This window comes from Polypterus senegalus, chromosome 6 (genome assembly GCF_016835505.1).
Source record: "Polypterus senegalus isolate Bchr_013 chromosome 6, ASM1683550v1, whole genome shotgun sequence".
In the NCBI taxonomy this organism is placed as follows: Eukaryota; Metazoa; Chordata; class Cladistia; order Polypteriformes; family Polypteridae; genus Polypterus; species Polypterus senegalus.
In genome coordinates this window covers 161,647,276-161,674,354 of record NC_053159.1, presented here as the reverse complement: position 1 = coordinate 161,674,354, position 27,079 = coordinate 161,647,276, and the positions used below count along the sequence as shown (strand labels likewise).

The 27,079-nt window shown below is 39.4% G+C and overlaps 1 protein-coding gene across 2 annotated transcripts in view; it reads left to right on the top strand.

The window, feature by feature from the left end:
• Positions 1 to 27,079, top strand: part of LOC120531752 (activin receptor type-1C) — a 216,895-nt gene that overhangs the window by 159,307 nt on the left and 30,509 nt on the right. For both annotated transcript variants that reach the window (XM_039757443.1, XM_039757442.1), the window contains exons 4-5: positions 5,927 to 6,157; positions 22,934 to 23,101. In XM_039757443.1, coding sequence (XP_039613377.1) covers positions 5,927 to 6,157; positions 22,934 to 23,101 — 399 coding nt within the window. The remainder of the gene's footprint in view (positions 1 to 5,926; positions 6,158 to 22,933; positions 23,102 to 27,079) is intronic.

Here is a 27,079-nt window from a genome sequence, read left to right as displayed (position 1 = left end):
ACAATTATTTTGAGATATTTGAAAATGTATTTGAGATATCTCAAAATGTATTCAAGATATCTTAAAATGTGCAGGGAATTATTTTAAGATATCTCAAAGCGAATTTCAGATATCTTAACAAGTAAATTACATTTTAAGATAACTCAAATTTTTTTGAGATATCTCTAAATGTTAATTCGGCTTGCCATAAAAAAAGTGTTTCTGCACTTGTTTTCTCCTCCCACACAGTGTTTGTTTCTTTTTGTTTCTTCCTGATGGAAAGCTCAAGCCGTAACTTATCTCCCAACCCAAGATTCAATTTAAATGCTCCTGCCTCTCCCTTCATTTAAAGGAACAAATGCCTTTCTAGGCTGCATATATCGTATTACCTGGATAAATAATGCCACCTTACTCCAACTTCCTCACAGCCTTATACCAATTTTATTTTACTTTATATTTGGGACATTCTCTGTACATAACTGTCTTTCCATCAAGAAGAAATCTGGAGTTTATGGAGAACATGCAAAGTCTACATAGCCAATGACTGGCCATGCCATTCAAATCCTGAGGCCTCATGTATAAACGGTGCGTACGTGCAAAAAATGCTGCGTACACCCGTTTCCACACTCACATCGCGATGTATAACAACTAAAGTTGGCGTAAAGCCACACACATTTTCTTGGCAACTCAATCTTTGGCGTATGCAAGTTCTCCGCTCGGTTTTGCAAACTGGTGGAACCCAGCGTCAAAGCAGTGCTTTTGTTCCAGTGTGGTTCCCTTTCTTTTTTTAGATTCACATCCCTGATGCGACTTTATCAAATATACTGAAATTAACCGCATATTGTTTATTAGTTTAAGGCATCTGATTGTAATTAACCTGTAACAATATAATGGTCCATGGAATGGCCAAACTATTCCAAATACCATAGCTGCTTTAGCGTTGTTACTCTCACTGCACCTTCTTCTTCTTCTTCTTTCAGCTGCTCCCGGATCATCTTTTTCCATATTACTTTCACTGCACCACTCAGACTATTTGTATCACTGTATCTGAGTGTGGAATCACAGCTCTACAGTAGCTGATCAGAAAGAGAATTATCGGTATACAGCATCTAGCACACGCTGCCTCAGCCATGCTGTCTATTTGAACTCTCCCATACGGCAAACGCTTCAGGGCCTTTCCTGTACAAGACCTCACGGTTCAGAAACAGTTTCATCCCAAGAACTATAAACGCAATCAATCAGTCCATCAAGTGCTCCTTGTAGAACTGTTTGTACTTATAAGTACAATCACCACACTGTAAACTTGTGATAGTTATAATATTGCACTTTAGCGCGTATTTACATATGATGATGATATCATTTTAAGATGAAATGCAGAAAAATATGTTTATTACATTATACAGATAAAATGTTAACATCATTTAAATAATATATATCTATACTAATAAAAGACAAAGCCCTCTCTGACTCACTCACACACTCACTCACTCAGTCATCACTAATTCTCCAACTTCCTGTGAAGATAGAAGGCTGAAATTTGGCAGGCTCATTTCTTACAGCTTACTTACAAAATTTGGGCAGGTTTCATTTCAAAATTCTACGCGTAATGGTCATAACTGGAACCTATTTTTCTCCATATACTGTAATGGACGTTAGCTCGATGGCCGTGGGGGGCGGAGCTGCGTGTGACATCATCAAGTCCCCCAGGTAATCACGTGAACTGACTGTGACCGCAGTACGTAGAAAAGAAGGAAGAGCTCCCAAAGAGCACTGAAGAAAAACGCTGAATACTTTATTTGCGAGATACAAATTTAATGAGAAGACACGAGGTATAAACGAGACTTTGGATCACTTTGTAATGGAGTTAAAATTGCTGTTGTGGGAAACTTGTAAGGGCCGGGTCTTAGCTAACATTAAATAAAGCCGTGGACATCACAACATCACACAAGAGAGCAGCTCATGTGAACTGACTGAACGCAATATGAGCGATCACTTCCATGCATCAAACCTGTTCAAAAAACGCATAACACAATTGACAAGGTAGGAAAAGAATATGCTCCACAGCTAACGCGGTCTTGCGGAAGCAACTTCGTCACGCTGCCACCAAATACTCACAGAAAAATCCACAAGTTAATACACACGCTGTCTCTAGAGTTTCTCCATACTCAATGTATCCCTCGCATCCCCGTTACACCCTCTGATCTCCCATTTCAATGCAGATGTCTCCAATTTCCAGTATGGCTCTGCTGCGCAATGACAAGTAATAAGTCTCATAATAAATGAACAAAAAATAATGTACAAGCCGCGTATTAAATAAAGGAAATGGGTAACTGAACAGTAAAGTAAGTCTCGAATAGCTACACAATAACTATAAGAATCATAATAAATGAACAACAAAACAGTACAGAACCGCGAAGCAAGGAGAAACGATGGCCTTATATGGCGTTTGTTTATAAAGCAGCGGAGAAGCTGTGTGAAGGCAGCTACACAAAAAAACAGCAGAGCGCCACACTCTGAATATATTCCTGGCATCACCGTTATACCCTCTGATCTCCCATTTCAATTGAAATGCCTCAAATTTCCAGTGAGGCTCTGCTTCGCGATGACAATTAATAAGTCTCAGGGACACACCCTACAAAAGGTTGCCATTGATTTGAGGCAGCATTGCTTTCCTCCTGGACAAAACTATACGTTGCATTCTCAAAAGTAATCTCAGTGCACAGCTTTGTCATATTATAACCGGACTGCTAAACTGACAACATGGTATACAAAGAGATCCTTAACAGATAGTTATTGGTATATTTTCCCTCAGTTTAAAAAGGTTTTCTTTTCTTCTTAATAAAAATGTAAAAGCTGATCTTCGTCGCTGCGAAGCGCAGGGATTTTGCTATATACAGTATATACACTGCTGACAAAAATTAAAGGAACACTTTAAAGAAACACATTAGATACATCAGATCTCAATATGAAGTTGGATATCTATACAAATAACGACAGGGCAATGTCTTAGGAACAAAAGGATGCAAAGTCTTTTAATGGAAATAAAAGTTTTCTGCCTACAGAGGGCTCAATTGTGTAGACACCCTAAAATCAGAGTGAAATGAAGATGTGGCAGGCTAGTCCATTTTTTCAAAAACTTAATTTCTGCTACTCAAAATGCTTTTCAGTATCTTGTGTGGCCCCCACGAGCTTGTATGCATGCTTGACAACGTCGGGTCATGCTCCTAATGAGATGACGGATGGTGTCTTGTGGCATTTCCTCCCAGATCTGTATGAGGGCATCCCTGAGCTGTTGTACAGTCTGAGGAGCAACCTGGGGCGCCTAATGGACCGAAACATAATGTCCCACAGATGTTCTATTGGGTTTAAGTCAGGGGATCGTGAAGGCCATTCAATTGTTTCAATTCCTTCATCCTCCAGGTACTGCCTGCATACTCTTGCCACATGAGGCCGGGCATTGTTGTGCATTAGGAGGAAACCAGGACCTACTGCACCAGCGTAGGGTCTGACAATGGGTCCAAGGATTTCATCCTGATACCTAATGGCAGTCAAGATGCCGTTGTCTAGCCTGTAGAGGTCTGTGAGTCGCTCTATGGATATGCCTCCAAGATCATCACTGACCCACCACCAAACCAGTCATGCTAAATGATGTTACAGGCAGCATAATATTCTCCACGGCTTCTCCTGACCCTTTCACGCCTTTCACATATACTCAGGGTGAACCTGCTCTCATCTGTGAAAAGCACAGGACGCCAGTGGCGGACCTGCCAATTCTGGTATTCAATGGCAAATGCCAATTGAGCTCCCCGGTGCTGTGCAGTGAGCACAGGGCAGTAGACATTTGGGCCCTCAGGCAACCCTCATGAAGTCTGTTTCTGATTGTTTGGTCAGAGACATTCACACCAGTGGCCTGCTGGAGGTCATTTTGTAGGGCTCTGGCAGTGCTCATCCTGTTCCTCCTTGCCCAAAGGAGCAGATACTGGTCCTGCTGATGGGTTATGGACCTTCTATGGCCCTCTCCAGCTCTCCTAGAGTAACTACTTGTCTCCTAGAATCTCCTCCATGCCCTTGAGACTGTGCAGGGAGACACAGCAAACCTTCTGGCAATGACACGTATATGTGCCATCCTGGAGAAGTTGGACTACCTGTGCAACCTCTGTAAGGTCCAGGCATCGCCTCATGCTACCAGTAGTGACACTGACTGTAGCCAAATGCAAAACTAGTGAAGAAACAGTCAGAAAAGATGAGGAGGGAAAAATGTCAGTGGCCTCCACTTGTTAAACCCTTCCTGTTTTGGGGGTCATCTCATTGTTGCCCTTCTAGTGCATCTGTTGTTAATTTCATTAACACCACAGCAGCTGAAACTGATTAACAACCCCCTCTGCTACTTAACTGACCAGATTAATATCCCATAAGTTTCATTGACTTTATGCTATACTCTGATTAAAAAGTGTTCCTTTAATTCTTTTGAGCAGTATATATACACTCACCTAAAGGATTATTAGGAACACCATACTAATACGGTGTTTGACCACCTTTCGCCTTCAGAACTGCCTTAATTCTACGTGGCATTGATTCAACAAGGTGCTGAAAGCATTCTTTAGAAATGTTGGCCCATATTGATAGGATAGCATCTTGCAGCTGATGGAGATTTGTGGGATGCACATCCAGGGCACGAAGCTCCCATTCCACCACATCCCAAAGATGCTCTATTGGGTTGAGATCTGGTGACTGTGGGGGCCATTTTAGTACAGTGAACTCATTGTCATGTTCAAGAAACCAATTTGAAATGATTCGAGCTTTGTGACATGGTGCATTATCCTGCTGGAAGTAGCTATCAGAGGATGGGTACATGGTGGTCATAAAGGGATGGACATGGTCAGAAACAATGCTCAGGTAGCCCGTGGCATTTAAACGATGCCCAATTGGCACTAAGGGGCCTAAAGTGTGCCAAGAAAACATCCCCCACACCATTACACCACCACCACCACCAGCCTGCACAGTGGTAACAAGGCATGATGGATCCATGTTCTCATTCTGTTTACGCCAAATTCTGACTCTACCATTTGAATGTCTCAACAGAAATCGAGACTCATCAGACCAGGCAACATTTTCCAGTCTTCAACTGTCCAATTTTGGTGAGCTCGTGCAAATTGTAGCCTCTTTTTCCTATTTGTAGTGGAGATGAGTGGTACCCGGTGGGGTCTTCTGCTGTTGTAGCCCATCCGCCTCAAGGTTGTGCGTGTTGTGGCTTCACAAATGCTTTGCTGCATACCTCGATTGTAACGAGTGGCTATTTCAGTCAAAGTTGCTCTTCTATCAGCTTGAATCAGTCGGCCCATTCTCCTCTGACCTCTAGCATCAACAAGGCATTTTCGCCCACAGGACTGCCGTATACTGGATGTTTTTCCCTTTTCACACCATTCTTTGTAAACCCTAGAAATGTGATTTATGGAGCGGAAGAACGTGGAATTTGGCGAATGCACAGATTTATGCATCTGGATTTTTTTGTGCGTACTCACATTTCTGCTTTTGTCACGTACACCATGTTTTCATGTGAATTCTACGCACGACATTATGCATGAGGCCCCAGAACACCAGCCATGTGAGGCGGCACTGCTGTTATGCCATTATTTGTGGGTTGTTGATGAATAATGATTGTCCTTATGTTGTATGTTTGTATTGATGTTTTATTTGTGAGCTTACTATAAAGATATTAGCCGGATTTTATACCTGCAGTCGTCTTCTTTGAAAGAAGTGTATTTCATTAAAACAGTAGTGGAAAGTTTGCGGCACAAACCAATCTTTTGCATATCGTCCTTCAGTAAATACTAAATATCAAGCTGTTCCAAATGTGATGTTCTACAATTAATGTGTATATTACATTTGTGTGTTTGAATCTATACATTCATTTGTGTCAAATGCTGCATTTTATATTCCTTTCTAGGATTGCCATTGCTTGTTCAACGGACCATTTCCAGAACAATAGTTCTTCATGAAATAATTGGAAAAGGGCGATTTGGTGAAGTGTGGCGGGGGAAATGGCAAGGAGAAGATGTGGCTGTCAAAATCTTCTCTTCCCGGGATGAAATGTCTTGGTTTAGGGAAGCTGAAATCTATCAGACCATCATGCTGAGACATGAGAACATCCTTGGCTTCATTGCAGCAGATAACAAAGGTATGTTAGAAAGTGATCTTTTTTGCCATTTCATAAGTTTAATTTTGTTCTTCACTCTCATACTTGCAGGTCAGATGTTCATGTGTGAAAGCTTCAGATTAAAATAAGAATTGAGTGCAAAACAAAATAGTGTGGACATTTGGAAAATTTTTATAATGTGAGAACTTTGGGTGAAGTGTAGATTCTTTTATATAGAAAAGGTAACCATTGTGATGGAAACCAGGTTGTCAGTGAGACCAAACCCCAAAACGAACACACAAACACAGTTCTGGGTTCAAATAAATGCTTTTCACAGTTGCAAAAACACAAAACACAGGTTTCTTTCTTCAAAATACACTCAGTCTCTCTCCTTCCAAATCTTATCACCACACGGCCCTCCTCCAGTCGAGTGTTGCCTCTCTTCCTCCCAGCTCCAACTTGCTTGTCCAAGGGAGTGCAGTCCCTTTAATTTTAGGACCCGGGAGTACTTCCGGTGCCAGGACCATTGTCCAATGGAAGCACTTCCAGGTCTAGTAACCAGTTTCTTGGTTTTGCTGACGTTAAGATGCAGACAGTTCTCTTTCCACCAAGAAACAAAGTTCTCCACCTGATTCATCTTCTCTGTCTCATGCTTTTTATCAGTTCACCCCATAAGTACAGAATTATCGGAGAATTTCTGCAAGTGACATGATCTAGTGTTGTATTTCTAGGAGTGCAGAGAAAAACAGACAGGTCAGTTCCTTGTGGTGCTCCAGTGTTGCTGACATCCACACCAGAAACACAGTCTTTAAGTCTCACAAACTGAGGTCTGCCCGACCATTCATTACCCAGGACATCATAGGCTCAAGGCTCAAGCTAAAGTTTATGTGAAATTTACCCTCAACAAGTTTCCAACTGTGCTAAGTGTTAAAGAAATAATTCTTAAATGATAAACAAAATGATAAACAATTTTATCAGTGTTCCTGTCATATCAGGTCTGGCCAATATGCATGTGTTTAGGAATGTAGGGGAAAAAATGGAGTAGCAGAAGGGCTGCATACTAGTCAGTCTCAAGGGCCACTCATGCATGACATCCACATTCACACAGGGCTAGTTAGGAATTGCACAGCCATCTTTGAGAATGTGAAAGACAAACCGGAGTACCTGCTGAAAAGCCACAAATGTAGGAGACAAAGGCATGGAGAAACGGAGAACATGCAAAGTCCATACAGATAGAGATATATTAGATCTAACTACTGGACATAATTGGGCCACAATCAGTTATCTGTATTTGACTTTATCATAGATTACTTAGTAGCAGTAAATTATAAAGGGATGACTACAGGAGAAAAATGTATATTTTTTGTTTGCAGGACATTGTGTGATAAAAGTAAAATTTGTGCATAATTTACAACCAAACAAAGCCAGATCCTTATATTTGTGTAAAGCTATGTGGAAATTAGTGCACCGCAGTCGTCACGAATGAGAACCCATATATTTAATCTGTGGAAGTTAAAGTAGAGTCTTCAGAAAAAAGTTCTGTATGAACCAAGTGATTATGCACATTTTGCAAAGAAATAACCACAAGAATTGTTCAAATTTGTGGCCAGTGTGTTGCCTAATCAACCATCACAAACTTGTAATCTGGTATTTGGTCACACAAAGTTTTAATGAGCCATGCGGTGGATGGACTGTGAGATCTAAAGTAGATTTGTTTACGGTTTGTATCTTATTCTGCTAAAAGGAAAAATGCAATACGTCTCTGCATTGCTTAATTCAGGCTTGTGTGAAGTTTATTTCTCTAAATTGATATTATTTCATCAGCAAAAATTACACACAAACAGATAATAGTACACAAAAATAATTCCAGAATGTAAAAGAGCCAAGTTATGCACAGCCTTGAAACTAAAGTACATTAAACAATTTAAATGGGAGATTTTTGAGTGTATGTTTACACATTAATAAATAATTACATTTTTTGTCACTTTTAAAGTTATTGTGTACAGAGACAAATACCATGTGGTTGAAATCTATGGAGGAATATTTCGGACAAAATGAAATAAATAAATAAATGCGTAAATAAATAAAAGTACTGTGAAATGTGAGTATAAATAAATAAATGTGTCATGAAATGAGAGCATAAATAAATAAATGTGTCACGAAATATGTTTTTCGTTGCTTATTTATTTATTTCATTTTGTCCGTAACATTCCTGCAAACCGTCATGAAATACGGCTTGAAATAAAACTGTCACTTTCACTCGTCAAAGTTGAGAGGGTGGGCTCTAACACACCCTCTAGTTACTGATTGGTGAATCGATAGCACAAGAATCAATTAGAAAAATGCTTACTACTGCAGATGAAATGGATTCTGCCGAAGATATTACGTATTTCAGAGAGAGAATTAAGGATTTATCGGAAGAAATTACAATGTTGGCGGCCCTTTTAGACTCCGATATAGATGAAACTGTTTTTGAAATTATCAAAGAACAGGTGGAACGGACTCTACTACACTCCAGTTCAGGTGATGCAGTACCCTGCTCTGGATGTCCATCCTTTGACATTCCAGCTGAGTCAATAGAACACCTTCTGTTCTGCGGTTTAAAAGTACAACAGATTGCAGATCTATATGGTGTATCGAAGAAGACGATCACAAGGCGAATGAGCCAGTTTGATATACGGTAAGCTACAACGGCTGTATTAGTTTAGGTACTTTGACTTGGAATGCCCAAAGCAGCTCCAACTAATATTTTGAACTGAACAACTTTACCACTGATCAGAGATGTACAGTTGTTTGAAAAAGTAGCTGTGAATATGCAACTGACTTTATACTCGTAAAACAAAGGTCAAATACTCAGTTCTAAAAGGGCCGCCAACATTGTAATTTCTTCCGATAAATCCTTAATTCTCTCTCTGAAATACGTAATATCTTCGGCAGAATCCATTTCATCGGCAGTAGTAAGCATTTTTCTAATTAATTCTTGTGCTATCGATTCACCAATCAGTAACTAGAGGGCGTGTTAGAGCCCACCCTCTCAACTTTGACGAGTGAAAGTGACAGTTTTATTTCAAGACGTATTTCATGACGGTTTGCAGGAATGTTACGGACAAAATGAATAAAAATAAATAAGCAACGAAAAACATATTTCGTGACACATTTATTTATTTATGCTCTCATTTCATGACATATTTATTTATTAAGGCTCTCATTTCATGACACATTTATTTATTTATGCTCACATTTCACAGTACTTTTATTTATTTACGCATTTATTTATTTCATTTTGTCCGAAATATTCCTCCATAGAAATCAAGCATATTAATTAAAGAAAGAAACTTATTCTGCATCCATCCATCCATTTTCTAACCCGCTGAATCCAAACACAGGGTCACGGGGGTCTGCTGGAGCCAATCCCAGCCAACACAGGGCACAAGGCAGGAACCAATCCTGGGCAGGGTGCCAACCCACCGCAGGACACACACAAACACACCCACACACCAAGCACACACTAGGGCCAATTTAGAATCGGCAATCCACCTAACCTGCATGTCTTTGGATTGTGGGAGGAAACCGGAGCGCCCGGAGGAAACCCATGCAGACACGGGGAGAACATGCAAACTCCACGCAGGGAGGACCCGGAACTTATTCTCTAACGAGACAAGTCTGATACCCTTTAGTCAGTAATTAGGCAGGAGAAAAGCTTGTCCATCGGCATCATTTATTACTCTTCAGCTAATTCTTGAACAGGGAGAATTCTTTCACAGCATGATCAGAATGGTCAGAGAAACAAAGTATACAGGTTCATTGTATAAACTACTAGCTGCCCCCTTGGCTCCGCCTGCATAGTAGATGAAACAGGACAAAGTTTAAAAATCAATAAAAAAAATTAAAAAGATGTAATTTGTATTGAGAGCAAAATATACAATACAATACAATACAATACAGTTTATTTTTGTATAGCCCAAAATCACACAGGAAGTGCCGCAATGGGCTTTAACAGGCCCTGCCTTTTGACAGCCCCCCAGCCTTGACTCTCTGAGAAGACAAGGAAAAACTCCCAAAAAACCTTGTAGGGAAAATGGAAGAAACCTCGGGAAAGGCAGTTCAAAGAGAGACCCCTTTCCAGGTAGGTTGGGCGTGCAGTGGGTGTCAAAAGTAGGGGGTCAATACAATACAATACACAGAACAGAACAATTCCTTAAGACAGCATAATAATAAAAATTTTAGAAGTACGGTTTAACAGTAGATGATATGACATAATTAGGTTTGGATATTTTTAGAGTCCTGGAGACCTCATCCATCTAGCTGCCTCCCCATTTGGCCATGCCACGGTTGAAACGTTGCTCCGATGAAAGGACCCCTCTTTCCCATGATTCCTGTGATCCTCCATCAGGGATGACTTTACCATAGGCAGGCAAACAACTTGGCAGGTGGGCGTGGCACCAATTGCCACATTTGGGTACCGAGAAAAGAAACAGAATAGGTGAGGGTTAGTATTCAAATATAATTATCATGTTACTTATGTTATAGTGCTAATGACTAACAACAGAGATGCAGTATGTACAGTTAATCAGCAGCTCTAGTCAGGATATGCTAAACTGAAGTAGTGAGTCTTCAGCCGGGATTTAAAGGCTGAGACTGAAGGGGCATCTCTTATGGAAGCAGGAAGACCATTCCACAGTTTAGGGGCCCTGTAACTAAAAGCTCGACCTCCCACTGTTATTTTATTAATCCTTGGAATCCTAAGCAGACCGGCATCTTGAGATCTTAATGTGCTCAGGTTTGTAAGTCATGATAAGTTCAGACAAGTAAGCGGACCTTGGCCATTTAATGCTTTATATGTTAAAAGGAGGATTTTGAAATCTGCCCTAAACTTAACTGGGAGCCAGTGTAAGATTTAAGAACTGGGGTTATGTGTTCATATTTTCTTGTTCTTGTAATAATTCTTGCAGCGCATTTTGGGATTAACTGGAGGCTGTATAGAGAACAGTTTGAACAGCCAGTGAACACCGCATTGCAGTAGTCAATCCTACTAGAGATAAATGCATGAATTAATTTCTCACAATCCTGTTTATTTAGAAAGCCCTTAATTTCCTAACATTTTTAAGATGGAAAAACATGTTTTGGACGACTTTGTAATATGCGCTTTAAATGACATGCTAGAGTCAAAGATAACTCCTAGATTGCGGGCTGATTCAGTAAAATTAATTGGGATTCCAACTGAGTTAAATGGCGACAAAATATTGCTGTGATCAGCGTCATTCCCTCCAACAATTAACATCTCTGTTTTATCTGTATTTAAAGACAAGTAGTTCTCATTCATCCATTCCTTTAATTCACTAACACAACTAATTAAAGACAACATCGGAGAAACTTCATTTGATTTAAATGAAAGGTATAACTGGGTGTCATCTGCATACAGTGAAAATTAACATTATGTTTCCTAATGAGAGATCCCAGTGGAAGCATGTAAAGTGAAAACAGTAAAGGTCCCAGTACTGAGCCCTGCGGACACCATATTGAACTTCTGTGTATAATGATGGAGTACTGTCAGCACATTTCTGTACATACTGGAATCGATTTGATAAATAAGAACTGAACCAAGCGAGCACGGGCCTGTAAGCCCAACATCGCTTTCTAGCCTGTGCAGTAAAATAGAATGGTCAATGGTGTCAAATGCTGCACTTAAGTCCAACAACATAATTACAGTGGAGTTTCCTTCATCAGAGGATATCAGAATGTCATTTACAACCCGTGTTAGTGCCGTTTCTGTACTATGACCAGTGCGAAAGCCAGACTGGAATTTCTCAAATAAATTGTAACGCGTAAGGTGTGACTGAAGCTGACTGGCGACTACTTTCTCTAGTATTTTAGAGAGAAATGGTAAATTTGAAATAGGCCTATAGTTATTTAGTATGTGTGGGTCTAGGTCTGACTTTTTAAGTAAAGGTTTAATGACTGACACTTTTAGTGCATCAGGTACGGTGCCATGCAGTAATGAACTATTGATAATGGTTAAAATAGGCGCTGCAAGAACATCCATTGCACTTTTTACTAGTTTTGTTGGCACTGGAACTAGGGAACAAGTAGTGGGCTTCATTTTAGTAATTAAAGTTAAGACTTCCTGGTGAGTTACAGGATTAAAATTATTAAAGTCCTGAATGCAATGTGCGGCAGGGTCTGCTAAGCTAGTATTTGGTTTGTACTGTAATGCTGAGATCTGGGATCTTATATTTTTAATTTTCTCATTGAAGAAGTTCATAAAGTCTGTACTGCTAATATCTGTTGGTATTTTGCACTGTTGATCTGAATTCCCATTTGTTAATTTAGCCACTGCTCTAAAAAGTACCCTAGGATTTTTATTATTGCTATCTATTATTGTAGAATAGTATATTGATAGGTTTCCTATCCGAGGGCCTCTTGATATAAAATATTTTTGGCTTAGTTATCAAGGGCAAAGACATATAGGTTTCTTGAGGAACTAACCTGGGAGAAAGTGAAGTAAAGCTGACCATGCGAGAAGCATGGTGAGCTATGATCAGCCCCTGCCAACTTCAGTGCCTTGTTAATTGACATTGCAAAGCAAAGCTTCACTGGGAACTGTAATCTCTTGAATAGAAAGGACACATCCGTCATGATGAGAGGAATGCGAGGGATTAAAACCCTCTCGCCAATGCCACATTCTGTGATGATTATTGCCTCTATGATATTGTTCTGAAGCTGACAGACATGGAGATGGGTACCATTACAAAGTTTGGGTGGACTCAGGTTTCTCTAAAGGATAATCGGTGCTCCTACTTTCAAGTTGTGGGGTGGCATGCCAGGAAGATTAATGGAATTTAAAAATTCTGTAGGATAAAACTGAATTGTTGTGTTCTAAAACAGTATATGCCCAAGACAGAGTGTCAAATAATTTGAACACCAATTGATTAATTTTATGCCTCCCCCTCCCCTTGGCCCGCAGCCTCTCTCTTTGCTTCATGCTTATAAATCACTGCTGCAAGTGATCTATGATACTTAGCTCAATGAGAGATGTTACAAAATCAACTGCAATGTTCAAGCAAATTATAGAAAAAAAACAGTGAAAAGTGGACAGACAGACGTTGAATTTTATATATATAGAGAAGATTGAATTTTCGTAACAGTGTCAATCAAAGCATTCATTTACTCTGGTTGGTTCATTACACCCAAATGATCTATATAAAATTGTAAAAGTCTATTTTCTTATTTTTCTTGTTATTCTTTGAGTTGGGCCACCACCCTTAAAATTTCTGTCTATATGACAATTGTCCAGTCTTGTTGAATACAGGACATCTGATCTCTTAGTCTTCTTTCAGCACATTTTGTGTATTACATTTTTTTCTGTTGTTCTCTTTAACTTTATCTAGTTTCCTGATATGCCTGAACTGATTTCTGACTTGTATTAAACCTTTATACTATTTCTTTATGATGAATGCTATGTTACCCTAAAATTATTCTTCCACAACCAGCACTGACATCTTTGTCATTTAACATGACAGGAACACAAACCCCTTAATCATCCATAGCTAACTGTAGAAGATACACTATCAATAGTTTCTCGTTTCTCATCTGTAAGCTTCTGTGATTGTAAAATTTAATATTCAATCCATTACCATGTTTTAATGACTAGGCATTTATCCCAAATGAGCAATGCAAAGCGTAATATGGTATTGGCAGAATTACAATAAGAAGTGAGTTGAATCTGAGCATCTCGTACATTGGCTAAACAATGACTCAGTTAACAGCAGCTCTCAATAGAAGAAAGCTTGTCAAGTGCAGCCAGTATCGTACATGAAAAATAACATTTTCTTATCACCAATAGCCAGTCTTGCACATGAAAAATAAAGTCTTCTTCTCACCAATATTTTACTTTTGTTGCTTCTTGAAACAGTAATAATTGGTAACATGCATTACTATTTTTGCCTTAAAAGCATTACAACTGCTCTTATCTATATATGACCATCATGTTACGATCATCCTTCTTTGACTGAATACTTTTACTGATTGCACACCAAAAAAAACCTTTTCTTTTAGATACATCGTGAAAGGTGTTCTAATCCTGATGTGGTCTACTTGGGTACAGTGTTAGAAACCAAATTGTTACAGATAAAATAACATAGACCATAACTGTGCTCTTTAGCTGGCAGTTAGAATGTGATAGCAACCATGAGATGTGCAAGGAAGAATGTCTGTGAGGTGTTCCTAAGGGCTGAACAATAATGTCCATAAATAATTTGAATGATAATAATAGTTATTATGGTATCTTGCATAGTAAATAATGCTTTATGTAGGCTAGAAAGAAGATTTTTGATTAAAGTATAGTGTAAGACAATGCACAATGAATCAAAAAGTTCCAACAAGGAAAAGTAATATGATAGTCATATAGAGTTTATAGTGATACTTTGTTATGAAGTGTCATAAACAGTATATAAACAGTAGGGTGAAAATTAGAGTATTATATACAAAGGTCTGAATCACAATCCGATCATTTGGATGGTTACCTACCAGGTAACACTTGTGGTAGGTTGTCAGCAAGCATCTGCCATGCCCTCTCAGTTGCAATAACAACTCTGCGGTTAATTGGGGAGCTGGCTGATCACACCGCATACATGTGCCTAGGTGGGTGGATCAGTCAAGCACCTCAGTGATGCAGCGGAAGAAGTAGCTCCCTGTACCCATGTAGGGAGCAGAGGATAAAGTAGCCTGCATAGGATGGAAGGGGAAGAATTAGAGAACAAAAAAGGAGAGAAAGAAAAGAAAGAACAAAGCCAGGAGAACAGCATCAGGAGGAGATGCAGATGAGCCAGCTATTGTGTGAGAGGCAACATGATTGTAGGCCCTGAATAGAGTGAAGTATCAGCACTCTAGTATTGGTTTTTCCCCACTGATGGTCTGGAGAAATGGGTGTGATCAAGGCCGAGTCCGCTGCATAGATCAAAGGTACGCCGGGGAGTGATAATGACAACAAGAGTACAATCAACTCCATGCATTCTCACCAATGCCATTTGAGATCAGTCAAGATGTTGGGCAGGTTTGGTGAGGACTGTGGCTGCTACTGTCTCCACCAGCTTAGTGACCAGTGGGTGAGAGGGAGATGTGCTAGGCTCATCCAAGAGGAAAAGGAACGTTGCCCCGATGACTGTGTTGGTGGTTTTTATTCTTATTTTAAGTCTTGATTTTTAACTCATGGACGAGTTACCATTTTAAAGGATTATTTATTGAGTTGTGAGCACTGCACTTTGTTTTTGAACACTATTTATTTGATGACTTTAATAAAAGTACTATGTTCATTTTTGCACCCTCCCCTTGCTTAGAGTGAATGTCCTCATTTGCCTCATCCCTTGGGTATGTTATCAGTGGTAGCAGGTTCAAGAAGCTCCCAGGGAGGACCCGGTACCGTGGGGCCGACCTGCACCATCACAGAGGCAGGTCCAGGCGGACAGACACCAGAAGTGATCAGTGATGAAAAAACGTTGGTCTTTTGGTTTTAAATTGATTTTTCCCCCATCAAACAACTCTCAATACCCCAAAATGACAAAGCAAAAATAGGATTTTAGGAATTTTTTGAAAACAATTAAAATTACAAAATGGAAATATCACATTGATACAAGTATTATGGCCCTTTGTTATGTCACTTGAAACTTGGTTCAGGTGAATCCCTGAAGATGTTTCTACGCCTTGTTTGGAGGCCCATTCAGTTGATTGAACAGGATTAGGAAAGACACAGATCCATCAAGATTCTCTGATCTGATTAAACCAAGATTGAAGTAAGCTTCACATCTAGAGTAAACCAGGCCCCGCTTGTGACCTGCGCAATACTCTTCCAACAGTGCAGCATGATGGTGGCGGTATCATGCTGTGGTGTTGTTTTTCAGCAGCAGGGACTGGGAGACTAGTCAGGATTAAGGGAAAGCTGAATAGAGCAACGTACACAGACATCCTGACTGGGCCAAAGGTCCACCTTCCAACAGGACAATGACCCTAAGCACAAAGCAAAGACAACACAAGAGTGGCTTAGGCTCAACTCTGGGAATGTCTTTGTGTAGCTCTGCAGAGAAGAATGACAGAAAATTTCCAAATCCAGGAGTGTGAAGCTTGTGTGTGGAAGTGTGTGTACTCACTACCAAAGTTGCTTCAAAGAAGTACTCAGTTTTTGTGCTAAGGTGAGACTCAAGTTAGTTCTGTGCAAAACCAACATGAAGTGGGATTAAGAGAGACAATGGTCTAAACACTTCACTGAAAATGATTAACCAAACAATCGTCATTATTGATGAGTTTAACCTTAAATGATTATTGATATTGTGTTATCACCCAAGACTAGTGAAGTTTAGGATGTGCATAATATTAGAGCTTTTAAAATTAGAAAAGGCTGCAACGGGAATGATAAGGTGAATTTTGTCAAGTTTCACCAAGGAGGGTGGAAATTGACATTGAAAGGAAGGATTGGTAAGGAGTGTGTACGTTGTATGGTGAGAGGATGTAGGCTCAGATAACGTTGACATTTTGGGAGAAAGTTGTTTTTCCAGTTTGCATGAGCATTGAATCATGATCCCTCCCTCCCACCTCCCTCACTTTAGGTCATATTTTCAGGAGTGGGGATGGAAGGAACTGAAGAATGTAATGAAAACATGAGGATAAAGCACACAAGAAAGGTCCAGTGGTATGTACTTGGAATATTTGGCAGTGGGGCAAAGTGGCCAAGACTATGCTAGTCCTAGCCATACTGTGGCCCTAAACAAAATACTGTTTGCCGGCCCCCTATCTCTTCTGCATCGCTTCTTTATCAGAATCTGCTGTGCTGTGCAACAGACTGTAGATTAAGCCCAATCTCAAGTGACCACCCCAGGAGGGGAGACCCAGAACATAAAAAAATTTAACAAATGAGAGGAGACCATTCAGCCCATCAAGCCAGTTTATTTAGCTAAGAGCAAAGCTACCTCAATATCTCATTCAGTTTTTTTTCTAAAAGGCTGACAAGAGCACGTGAAAAAGAAACAAAGACCGAAGTGCCAGAGCAATTATGTTATCATCGTAGAATGCAGAAATCCCACAGCACTTCTTAAATCATTGCCTCCCAAAGCATCACCTCATGAACTTACTCAAATGCTTACAAGCTGCAGTTACGAACACAATATTTGGAAAATAAAATAATTACAAAAATTTACCAATGCTGGAAAATGGGGGGACTTGAAGCCTAAAGTTCCTGAAGCCTACGAAAAAACTCGTAATCCCGGCCCACCTTAAACCCTTTCACACCACTCCATTAGCATCTTTTGTTTTGTAAATGTGTCGATCAGCACAAGCAGCAAGTAAACCTGCTGTCCCATCCCCCTTACTGACGGAACTCAACTTGGACAAATGGTCTCCCAGCTCAAGCCAATGCACCTTATCTGCATGTGAAGTGAGGCACACAGGAGTTGTCAGGAAAATAATACAGTATATCATTATTTGGAATACATGCATTTCATGTGTGCTCCATGCCTACAAAGATCTGGGTAAGTGTAGGATGGATGGAAATGCAAGAGATTCAGGAAATACTGAACACGTACCTAGTGCAGAAACGTTTTCCATGTTATAGTAATAATGACGTGAAGTGTATAATGTGTGAAGACTTTAGTCCAAATATCAAATAAACGTGTGTTTTTATTCAAGAATATAATCAATGAAAAAAAAAAGCATTCGATTTACATGTGGCTGTCAATGAGTTAAAACCTAGACTCAATTGTCGATCGACAGGGAGTTTACAGGCATTCTTGGAAGGTGCAGATCTGCTGCCTTATAACCCAAAGGTCCCTGGTTCGAGGCCGGGCAGTCCATCTTTTGAGTAGTGAGTTGCTATTATTATTATTATTATTATTTCTAAAATATAATAAAAACACACATTTGATCTGAGTCTATAACGCTCAGTGTGAATTTTATTCAGTTTTATTCTCTCAGTGACGTTCACGTGGTACAACAAACTTGCCTGTCCCTCTCTAAGTTGGTGGCATTAATGTCCATTCTTTTCACAAGAGCAGTGCTGTGGCAGATACCTGCTCAGAACTATTTGTTGTACCGGCAATCAAAGATACGATGTCCTATGACTGCTATCAAACTGGACAAAGGCAGGACCGACTGATTTACAAAACAAAAGATGCTGATGGAGAGGTGTGAAGGGATTTAAGGTGGGCCAGGAATGAAAGTTTTTTTGTAGGCTTAAGGATTTCTAGTGTTAAATTCATTGAGAATCACAAGCTATGCAAAGCTTTGATGGTTCCAGTTTTATTTGTTTGAAACAGTTTGTTCAGTCACAGTGAGACTGCTTATTAAACTAAGCCCATTTAACAGTCGTCCTGAGCACAGCACTTAAACTGCATTTGCTCCCAGGGCTGTCTTATTGTATGGGCACAAAGGGGCACCGGCTGCGAGCCCCAGCAGTATGGGGGCCCACGATGTCACTGATACCGCTGTATATATGTTTCTGTTTTGCTATCAAAACAGGGGCTTCTGACACTTCTTTGCCCAGGGACCTATGATGTTGTTGAGATGGCCCTGTGTGCCCCAACTGTTTAAAAATAATCATATAACTTGCCTATACTGTATGAATATGTGTTATATATTTACTGGAATTCAAATGTTTGGAATCACTCTGAAATATTACTGTTTTAGCCAAGACATTTTAAATGTTGCAAATGGCTATTAGTGCTTGTAATGACAGATGTATAATTTATTTTTCATGTATGGCTGCAAAGCACCATTTTCAGTAGCCATTAGTCCAATGTCCTAAAGTTAAATTCTCTCAACTCATCCTTAATTAATCATGTTTAAATGCTAATTGGTTATTACAGGAAACCTTTTTGATTGTTTTTGCACAGCAGAAACCTCTTATTCTGTTCAATGATGCAAGTAAATTGTCTTTTCTTGGGTCACAAGGTATTGGCATTCCTAAAGTTCAGTCCTGGGTATGAAAATGGCCAAAATAAAACTGCTTTCTCAAGGAACACATCCGTCTATTGATATTTTGCAAAATGAAGGCTTTTCCATGTTACAGACGGCCAAGAAACTGAAGGCTTTATGCAACTGTCTTGAGAGAAGAGGACAAATTGGATCAAACCAGGATAGAGAAAGGTTTAAGTCTCACAGTTTTTTTGTTTGTCACATTTACACAAGAAAACATCCAATAATAGAAAGAATGAACTATAACAAACAGAGGAAACAGGTTAAAAACTTACACAGATATTCTAAAAATTGTGTATGTCAACTGAGAAAAACAGTATTTGTTAAAACCTACTTACCTTAAAATGGATACATGATACATAAAATTTTTTTTTTTTAAATTGTTGACTCTGATGTTCCATATTAAAAAGATGTATGGCACCAGGGAGAAATGAATTTCTGGAGCATTTTTTGTGAGTTTTCAAAGCGACTATCCTTCTTAATTTACTGAAGCTTAGTTCTGTGTGTGATGGGCAACTGTCATCATTTGAGATGATTTCCAGTTTTCTAACATTGCAGATATGATGTCTGTGCAGAAACGAATGTGAGGGGTTGTAGGAGGAAAACAGAGGTATTTGTTGTTGGTGTGGATGTTAATAAAAAGGCAGGTAAGCATTACACGTGTGTTAACTGCCGTTAACAATTTGGCAACAAGGATGGCAGAGTTTGGCTTACCTCCTCCAGCTTCTTTCTTGCCAATGGATCCGCTGGTATCATTTGTTTGAAACATAGCTGTTGGCGGCCAGGTTGAATATCACCAACAATATCTCCCCTGGGACACGAGAGGGCAGCCTCCCTGGTTTACATCAGGGCCACGGGACTGGAGCTTAGAAGCTCAACCCTGCGGAGGCCTGTGGCCTCCTGGTAAGTTCAGGAGCCGTGGTCTGCAGCACTTCCGCCACACCTGGATACACTACATTTAGGAAAAAATAGGTGTTGTGGAGTGATATTTTGAATATAAGTTGATAAATATTTTGTATGTCTTTATTTGTAAGCTGGGCATGCCAATTGTAATATTAGTGTTTCTTATTGTACTTTCACATATCTAATTAACCAACCCCTGACCAACCAACTTTAGGACTAACTCAGGATGTAAATTTTATTGCAGTGTTTTTTGGGGGGTGCCTCATACTGGTTTAGCAAGGGGGATTTCTGTGTAGGACATTCTATGAGGCATCCCCCACAAGAAGGCTATGAAACTTCAGTTAAACAAATGGTATTCATTAACTGAGGGTAGGGGCAAAAAAGCCGGTGTGTGTACCCATTGGTCGGAAGAATGGCTGTTTGGGATTGGCTTTGAATCGGAGGCCATTCTGTACCACAATGCCTTATTGGTCTAAGGATTTGGACAGGAATATATAAAGTCGGTCGCTTTACCCCTCCCTCTCTCTGTCTCTTATCTCTCTCTTTCACACCATGGCCATGAAGAGAACGCAATGAGGAGTACAACCCAGCAGCCATATTGAGAAAGGCATATGACCTGTCCTAAAGAAAACTGGCCAGAAATGATGACTTGAGCAGAGACATTTGATTAATTACAAGTTTGTGTGTCACCTGTATAGAGGATTTAAAACCTTGTATTAATGTAACATATTGTACAAGCTAGCCTTAGGTTATGAAAGAGTCAAACCATTAAAGACTCATGAATGTATATTTTATTTTTCTTAATACATGGAAAGTCACCATTATATACCAGCCCTAGGTGAGGAACATAAGAATTGATTTAGTATGTTTACATTTTAAAAATAATGGTGGCAAAGTAATAGGGCAGAAAAGCATTTATTTCTGATAAAGCATGAGAAAATATGGGTGATACGTATACATCTTACGATTGAAGGATTGTATTTTTGGAGTTAGATTATGATGAAAAACAGATACTGATAAGAATTGTAATAAATGTAAGATTCACCCATTGAAGGGCGCTCACTTCATTGAACTGAGATGGCTTTATGCAGTTTTGCAAGTAAGTCTATTCTGCTTGCCCATCTCAAGTGTTTACTTTGAAGAGAGAGCGAGTCCATTCTCAACAACACTTGAAACTACACAACTAGCATGTATCAGGTTCTATGGTTGTCAGTATTCACATGTACTTTGCTTCATTATTACTATTCTATGAATATTGCCAATAATACATTATTAGAATTTGTAACAACTCCTGCTCATGCTCTTACTCTAATTGCCTGAGGTTACAGATGTAGAAGGGAAGGTGGGGAGAAGTGCTAAAGTACAATACCTTATAAAGAGGGATAAGTCTAGGCGATTTGAAGCATTATGATAAAGTCTACACAATAAAGAATATAAAAGGGAACAGTAGAATCACATAGGTCTCTACCAAGACAAAACAATGGGAAATGATGACTCCCTTGATTAAGCAGGGAAATGTAGCCAGACCAGCTAAATGACGACTCACGCGCATAATAATTCCTATCACCTAGCTGTTATTAGAATGTGCATTGATGTGACAAACATATTACACCTCAAAAAGGATGAATATAATGTACAGACACATGTAATTCAGTTCCATTTTAATAGGGCCAATGCTTTTTTGATTTTTAGCCAGTTTATATCGGCTAGTTGTTGACACTTCTCTGGCCAAGCTTCACTACATTATGTCTACTGTGCAGAAAGCTATTAACCGACCGGCGAAGCACTACATTCAGTTTGCATACGGTGTCTGTGTGCACATAATTTTTAGCAACGTAAAAAGGCAATTTGTAGCTGTGTCTGGTTCTTCTAATGTAATCAGAGCAATTGACTGAACTCATATGGCAACAAGGGCACCTAGCAAGAACGAAGCTGCTTTTGTTATCTGTAAGTAGCTATATTCCATTAATCTACAAGTCATCGGTGATGCCATGATGTGGTTGGCAAGTGTTGTGTCTTTGTGGCCTGGGTCAACCCATGATTCATATATTTTGAAGCAAAGTAGTTTTGGCAGATGTAGTGGTAGTGTGTGTGATGAATGACTTGTTGGTAAGGTAACAGTTAGTGCTTCATCTGGTCTGCAATATTCATTGTAACAGAAATCATGTCATTACATGATTACTTGATACACCAGTTGATAGTGACTACCCACTCAACAATGGCACCTCATACCTTTCCTGGACCCTCAGAGGGCAGAGGAGAGGTACAATAATCCAGTGCATGATCCTGCACTCCCAGTTGTGGAGCACAAATGGCAGGGTTTCAGTGCGTCACAGTGGAGGCTGCTTTACCAGGCATAGAGTCTATGTATGTATGAGGTATGATGTATTAGCATGCTCCATAAAAAGATGTTTTAGGTGCATTCACTTATGCATAATTACAAGCTGATTGTAATTCATAACTGGTAAATTGAGTGAAAATGTGCTTATGTCAGGTTTTATAAATCTGATTTTTTTTGGCGTGTTCATTTTCACATTTTTTTCGGCATGTCCATATTTTAACACTCATATCTGATAAAAGTTTTATAAATGAGGCCCCAGATGTTAAATGATCCATTTTGTTATCCATGTTTATTAGTGAGTCTGGTTGCTCGCTCACTCTTTCCACAAAGAACTTTTCATTCATTCACCAAAAGTATATTATCATGAACATAGTTTAAATGAGCTGTGGAAAATCTTAAAGAACTCTGAGCCTAAAGTTAGTAATACACTACCTTTATTAAGACAACAGTTGTAATTCCTAGTAATATTTTGTACTGTGTTCAACATCAAGAATCCATATTTATTACAGCTCAAATATACATTTTTTTATCCAAGATTACCTAGATGAGTTGAGGTCTAGTTATGCCCAAGTAACTTTAAAACAATAATGTATTAATTTGATCCCATTATATTTCAGACAATGGAAGCTGGACACAGCTTTGGCTTGTATCGGAATACCATGAACATGGCTCACTGTTTGACTACCTAAATCAGTATTCTGTGTCTGTGGAAGCGATGATCACACTGGCCGTGTCCATTGCTAGTGGTCTTTCACACCTCCACATGGAGATTATTGGCACTCAAGGTGAGTTTTGGTTACACTTTTTGCTGATAAGAAATGTACACAAAGAATATTGAAAGTAAAATGTGAGTTTACGAGGAACTTTCTGTTGGTTTGCCTTGAGATGGGAAACAGAATTGTAACATTGGAAATGGGGTTGTACTCTTACATGCAGTTCTCTGCTTTGCATAAATAAGTTGGAGCAGAATGAAAAATACAAATGCAAACAGAAAGCAGTGATTTCTAAATGCTCTTTTAGCCATATTTAAATGAAGACAGTACAAGACATGTAAAGTTTAAATGAATCAACTTGATTTACTGTAGGCGTTGGGAAAGGTGTGTGCTTACCACAGTCCCAATGGGGTTGTAGAATAATTAACATATTAGTTCACCACTCGATTTCCACTGTTTTTATCCTAATGAAGTATTGTAGAAAGAGGCAGTCTATGTCATCAGTATTTGTCACATAGCAGGAACTAACCTCCGGACATGATCCAAAACTCATCTTCACACACCAGTCACCACTTAATGTGAACAAGTTTGGGATGTGGATTAATTTTGTGTTACCCAGTACACACACGCAGTTGTTGTCTGAGTCAATATCTGAACCCATTTCTTTAGACAAGCAATGCCAAACATTACACCACCATACCATTCCGTTCACCATTTTAAAAGCCTTTAAAATTAGGAAAAAGGCATAACAATTATGCAGTTGGCCAACTGGCTCCCACAGCTGGGACCACTGCTACATCACAGCAATCACAGTGGAGTTTGCACAAATTCCCAATATCTAAGTGAGATCCTCCCTGGGCTCTCAAATCCCAAATACACACAGGTTATGTTAAATGATGACTTTCAAATGCTTAGTAGGAGTGAGTATGGGCATGGCTCCAAGGCTACATTCACTCCACAGATCAAATCCAATTTTTTTCTTTCAAATGTGACAGATGATCAGCATAAAACGCAAGGAATCAGAACTCTTCTTATCAAATTTAGATGTAAAGACATACATGGCGTGCATGTGACTGTTTTTAAGGGCTTAAATTGGAATTGTCTAGAAATGTCATGCCTGCTTATCTAGTCTTGCGGGGCCAGACATGATTGTTAAATCCTATTAAGTGTGTAGTAAAAATCTTGCGCTGCAAAGGCTACACCCTCAGGGCTTCTTCCTAAAACACCTACACCTGATTCCTCCAGTCTGTGTGTTTTAAACTGCTGCCGGGGCTTCAGAGAGAGAGCAAAAGAGACTGAATAAAAGACTTGACACTGAGAGAAAATATAAAGCTGATACTGCAGTTATCCATTCAGGAGCTCAGTAGAACAAGGTAACTGAAGCTTAATAAGTAATTTGCAAGTAGTAATGAGAGCAGAGACAGTGGAGACAGACACACTCACAACATAGACCAGCCCACTGCAGCTACTGGGCTCCATATGTTTGTGCCTCTGTCTGCTATGATATCTTTTTTGCCATTTTAACCATTTAAGTCATGTTTAGATAAACATTGTGCCTATGGATATACAACGTGTTAAAACGCTGCAGTTATTTTGTCATGGCATGTTTGCATTTACAATTAGACAGTAATGTTAACTTTCTTTAGTTATTTATTTAGACATGTAGTCAGACGGAGGATGTTGTGAAGCCTCACCGCCGCATCTACTGGTGTTGTTAGGCATATTTGTTGATTTATGTGTATAGAGTACTGAAAGCTGCATCTCCTGTGGCTTTTCATGCTCTCTTAACAGCAGTCCTTTTGATGAAGTGTGACACAACATTTACTCTGAATGCATATATGCAGTTCCTGTTTTCATAAATAAAGTTGCCAGTTCTTTTAAGCTTACATCGACTCCCATATTGTTGTTGTAGCTAAACAACAGAAAGCATGCACAGTACCTTTGAGAACATATCATTCCCATTTACTGTTCGTCCTTTGATGCCTTCAAATTCCAATGTATAATCTGATGCTACAGAAAGGTTTCTCCCTTGCATTAGTACTAGGGTGTTGTAGTATGTTAGACATTATGAATGTAGTGAGAAGTCAAGCAAAATAACACCTTTTATTGGCTAACTAAAAAGATTACAGTGTGCAAGCTTTCGAGGCAACACGGGTAACCTTCTTCAGGCAAGATGTAAAGTACATCTTATTACATCGAGGAGTTGCCTCAAAAGCTTACATATTGTAATCTTTTTAGTTAGCCAATAAAATATGTCATTTAACTTGACTTCTCACTCCCTTAAATTAGGTTATGTTTTTTTTTAAATCGTTCAATATGCTCTCTGCACACATATATAGGGTTTTCTTAGGAGACTTTTTGACTGCAGACAATCGTAATCAGAAGCTTGCTGTTTGTTGGACCAGGTCAATGAGAGCACGTCTTAGTTTTACAGTTCAAAATCTCTGCCCCTACTTTGAGTGCCACCTTTATGAAGCATTGGATTGATTTAGAAATGTGACACACCATGAGCCGTTTAATTGTTGGTTGTCTCCAGATTTATATATTATTCACCTGGCTTCAGTGAGACTACTGTTTATGCAACTGTCGACGTATCTCTGATTTGAAAATTGCGATGGATTAGAGTACCAACATGGTAGGAACTGTAATACCTACTGGAAAGAAGTGAGGTGGCTGACTTAATAAGCCAATACTGTCCAATTGATGTGTATTTTGTAATGAAATGCCCCACCTAATGCCTATATTTTTCTCTGTGAGAGTCTTGCAAGCAGATATCTTCATAAGTATCTAATGTTACAATACAATACAATACAGTTTATTTTTGTATAGCCCAAAATCACACAGGAAGTGCCGCAATTGGCTTTAACAGGCCCTGCCTTTTGACAGCCCCCCAGCCTTGACTCTCTGAGAAGACAAGGAAAAACTCCCAATAAAAACCTTGTAGGAAAATGGAAGAAACCTCGGGAAAGGCAGTTCAAAGAGAGACCCCTTTCCAGGTAGGTTGGGCGTGCAGTAGGTGTCAAAAGTAGGGGGTCAATACAATACAATATACACAACAGAACAATTCCTTAAGACAGCATAATAAAAATTTTAGAATTACGGTTTAACAGTAGATGATATGACATAATTAGGTTTGGATATTTTTAGAGTCCTGGAGACCTCATCCATCTAGCTGCATCTCCATTTGGCCATGCCACGGCTGAAACATTGCTCCGATGAAAGGACCCCTCTTTCCCATGATTCCTGTGATCCTCCATCAGGGATGACTTTACCTTTGGCAGGCAAACAACTTGGCAGGTGGGCCGTGGCACCAATGGCCACATTTGGGTACCGAGAAAAGAAACAGAATAGGTGAGGGTTAGTATTCAAATATAATTATCATGTTACTTATGTTATAGTGCTAATGACTAACAACAGAGATGCAGTATGTACAGTTAATCAGCAGCTCTAGTCAGGATATGCTAAACTGAAGTAGTGAGTCTTTAGCCGGGATTTAAAGGCTGAGACCGAGGGGGCATCTCTTATGGAAGCAGGAAGACCATCTGTTCCCATCTACATTCTGAAGTTGCCAATGTTTTGCATCATACGTTTACATATCTTGCTCCTACCAATCCTGGCTTCTCCCGTTGTCCACAAGTTTCTACATATAGACTCGGCACACAAAGCAACAGTTATGATTTTTCTCCTTCCTTGCCATCATGAGCTGACAAATTTGCAGATGGCCTGCACTGAAAATGATATTGAGTATCACAGTAGCCCACATGCTGTTACTGATCCTGGTGATCTAATAGATTGAATCTGTCTGTCCAATTTGTTTTTATTCATTTTATGCCTGTGGGGCACGTTCAGAAATGATACAGTACCTGTACACACTCATTTTTGATTTGATTCACTTGCAAAATTTATTTGAACAGACATGAGCCAAACATATGATTCACTTTTAAGCTGTCAACACACTGCAGAGAATATCAAACTTGATGACTACAGTTGCTGGATCTCATCATCCCGAGGATGACAGATTTCACATCTAGGAATCACCGTGGATGATGA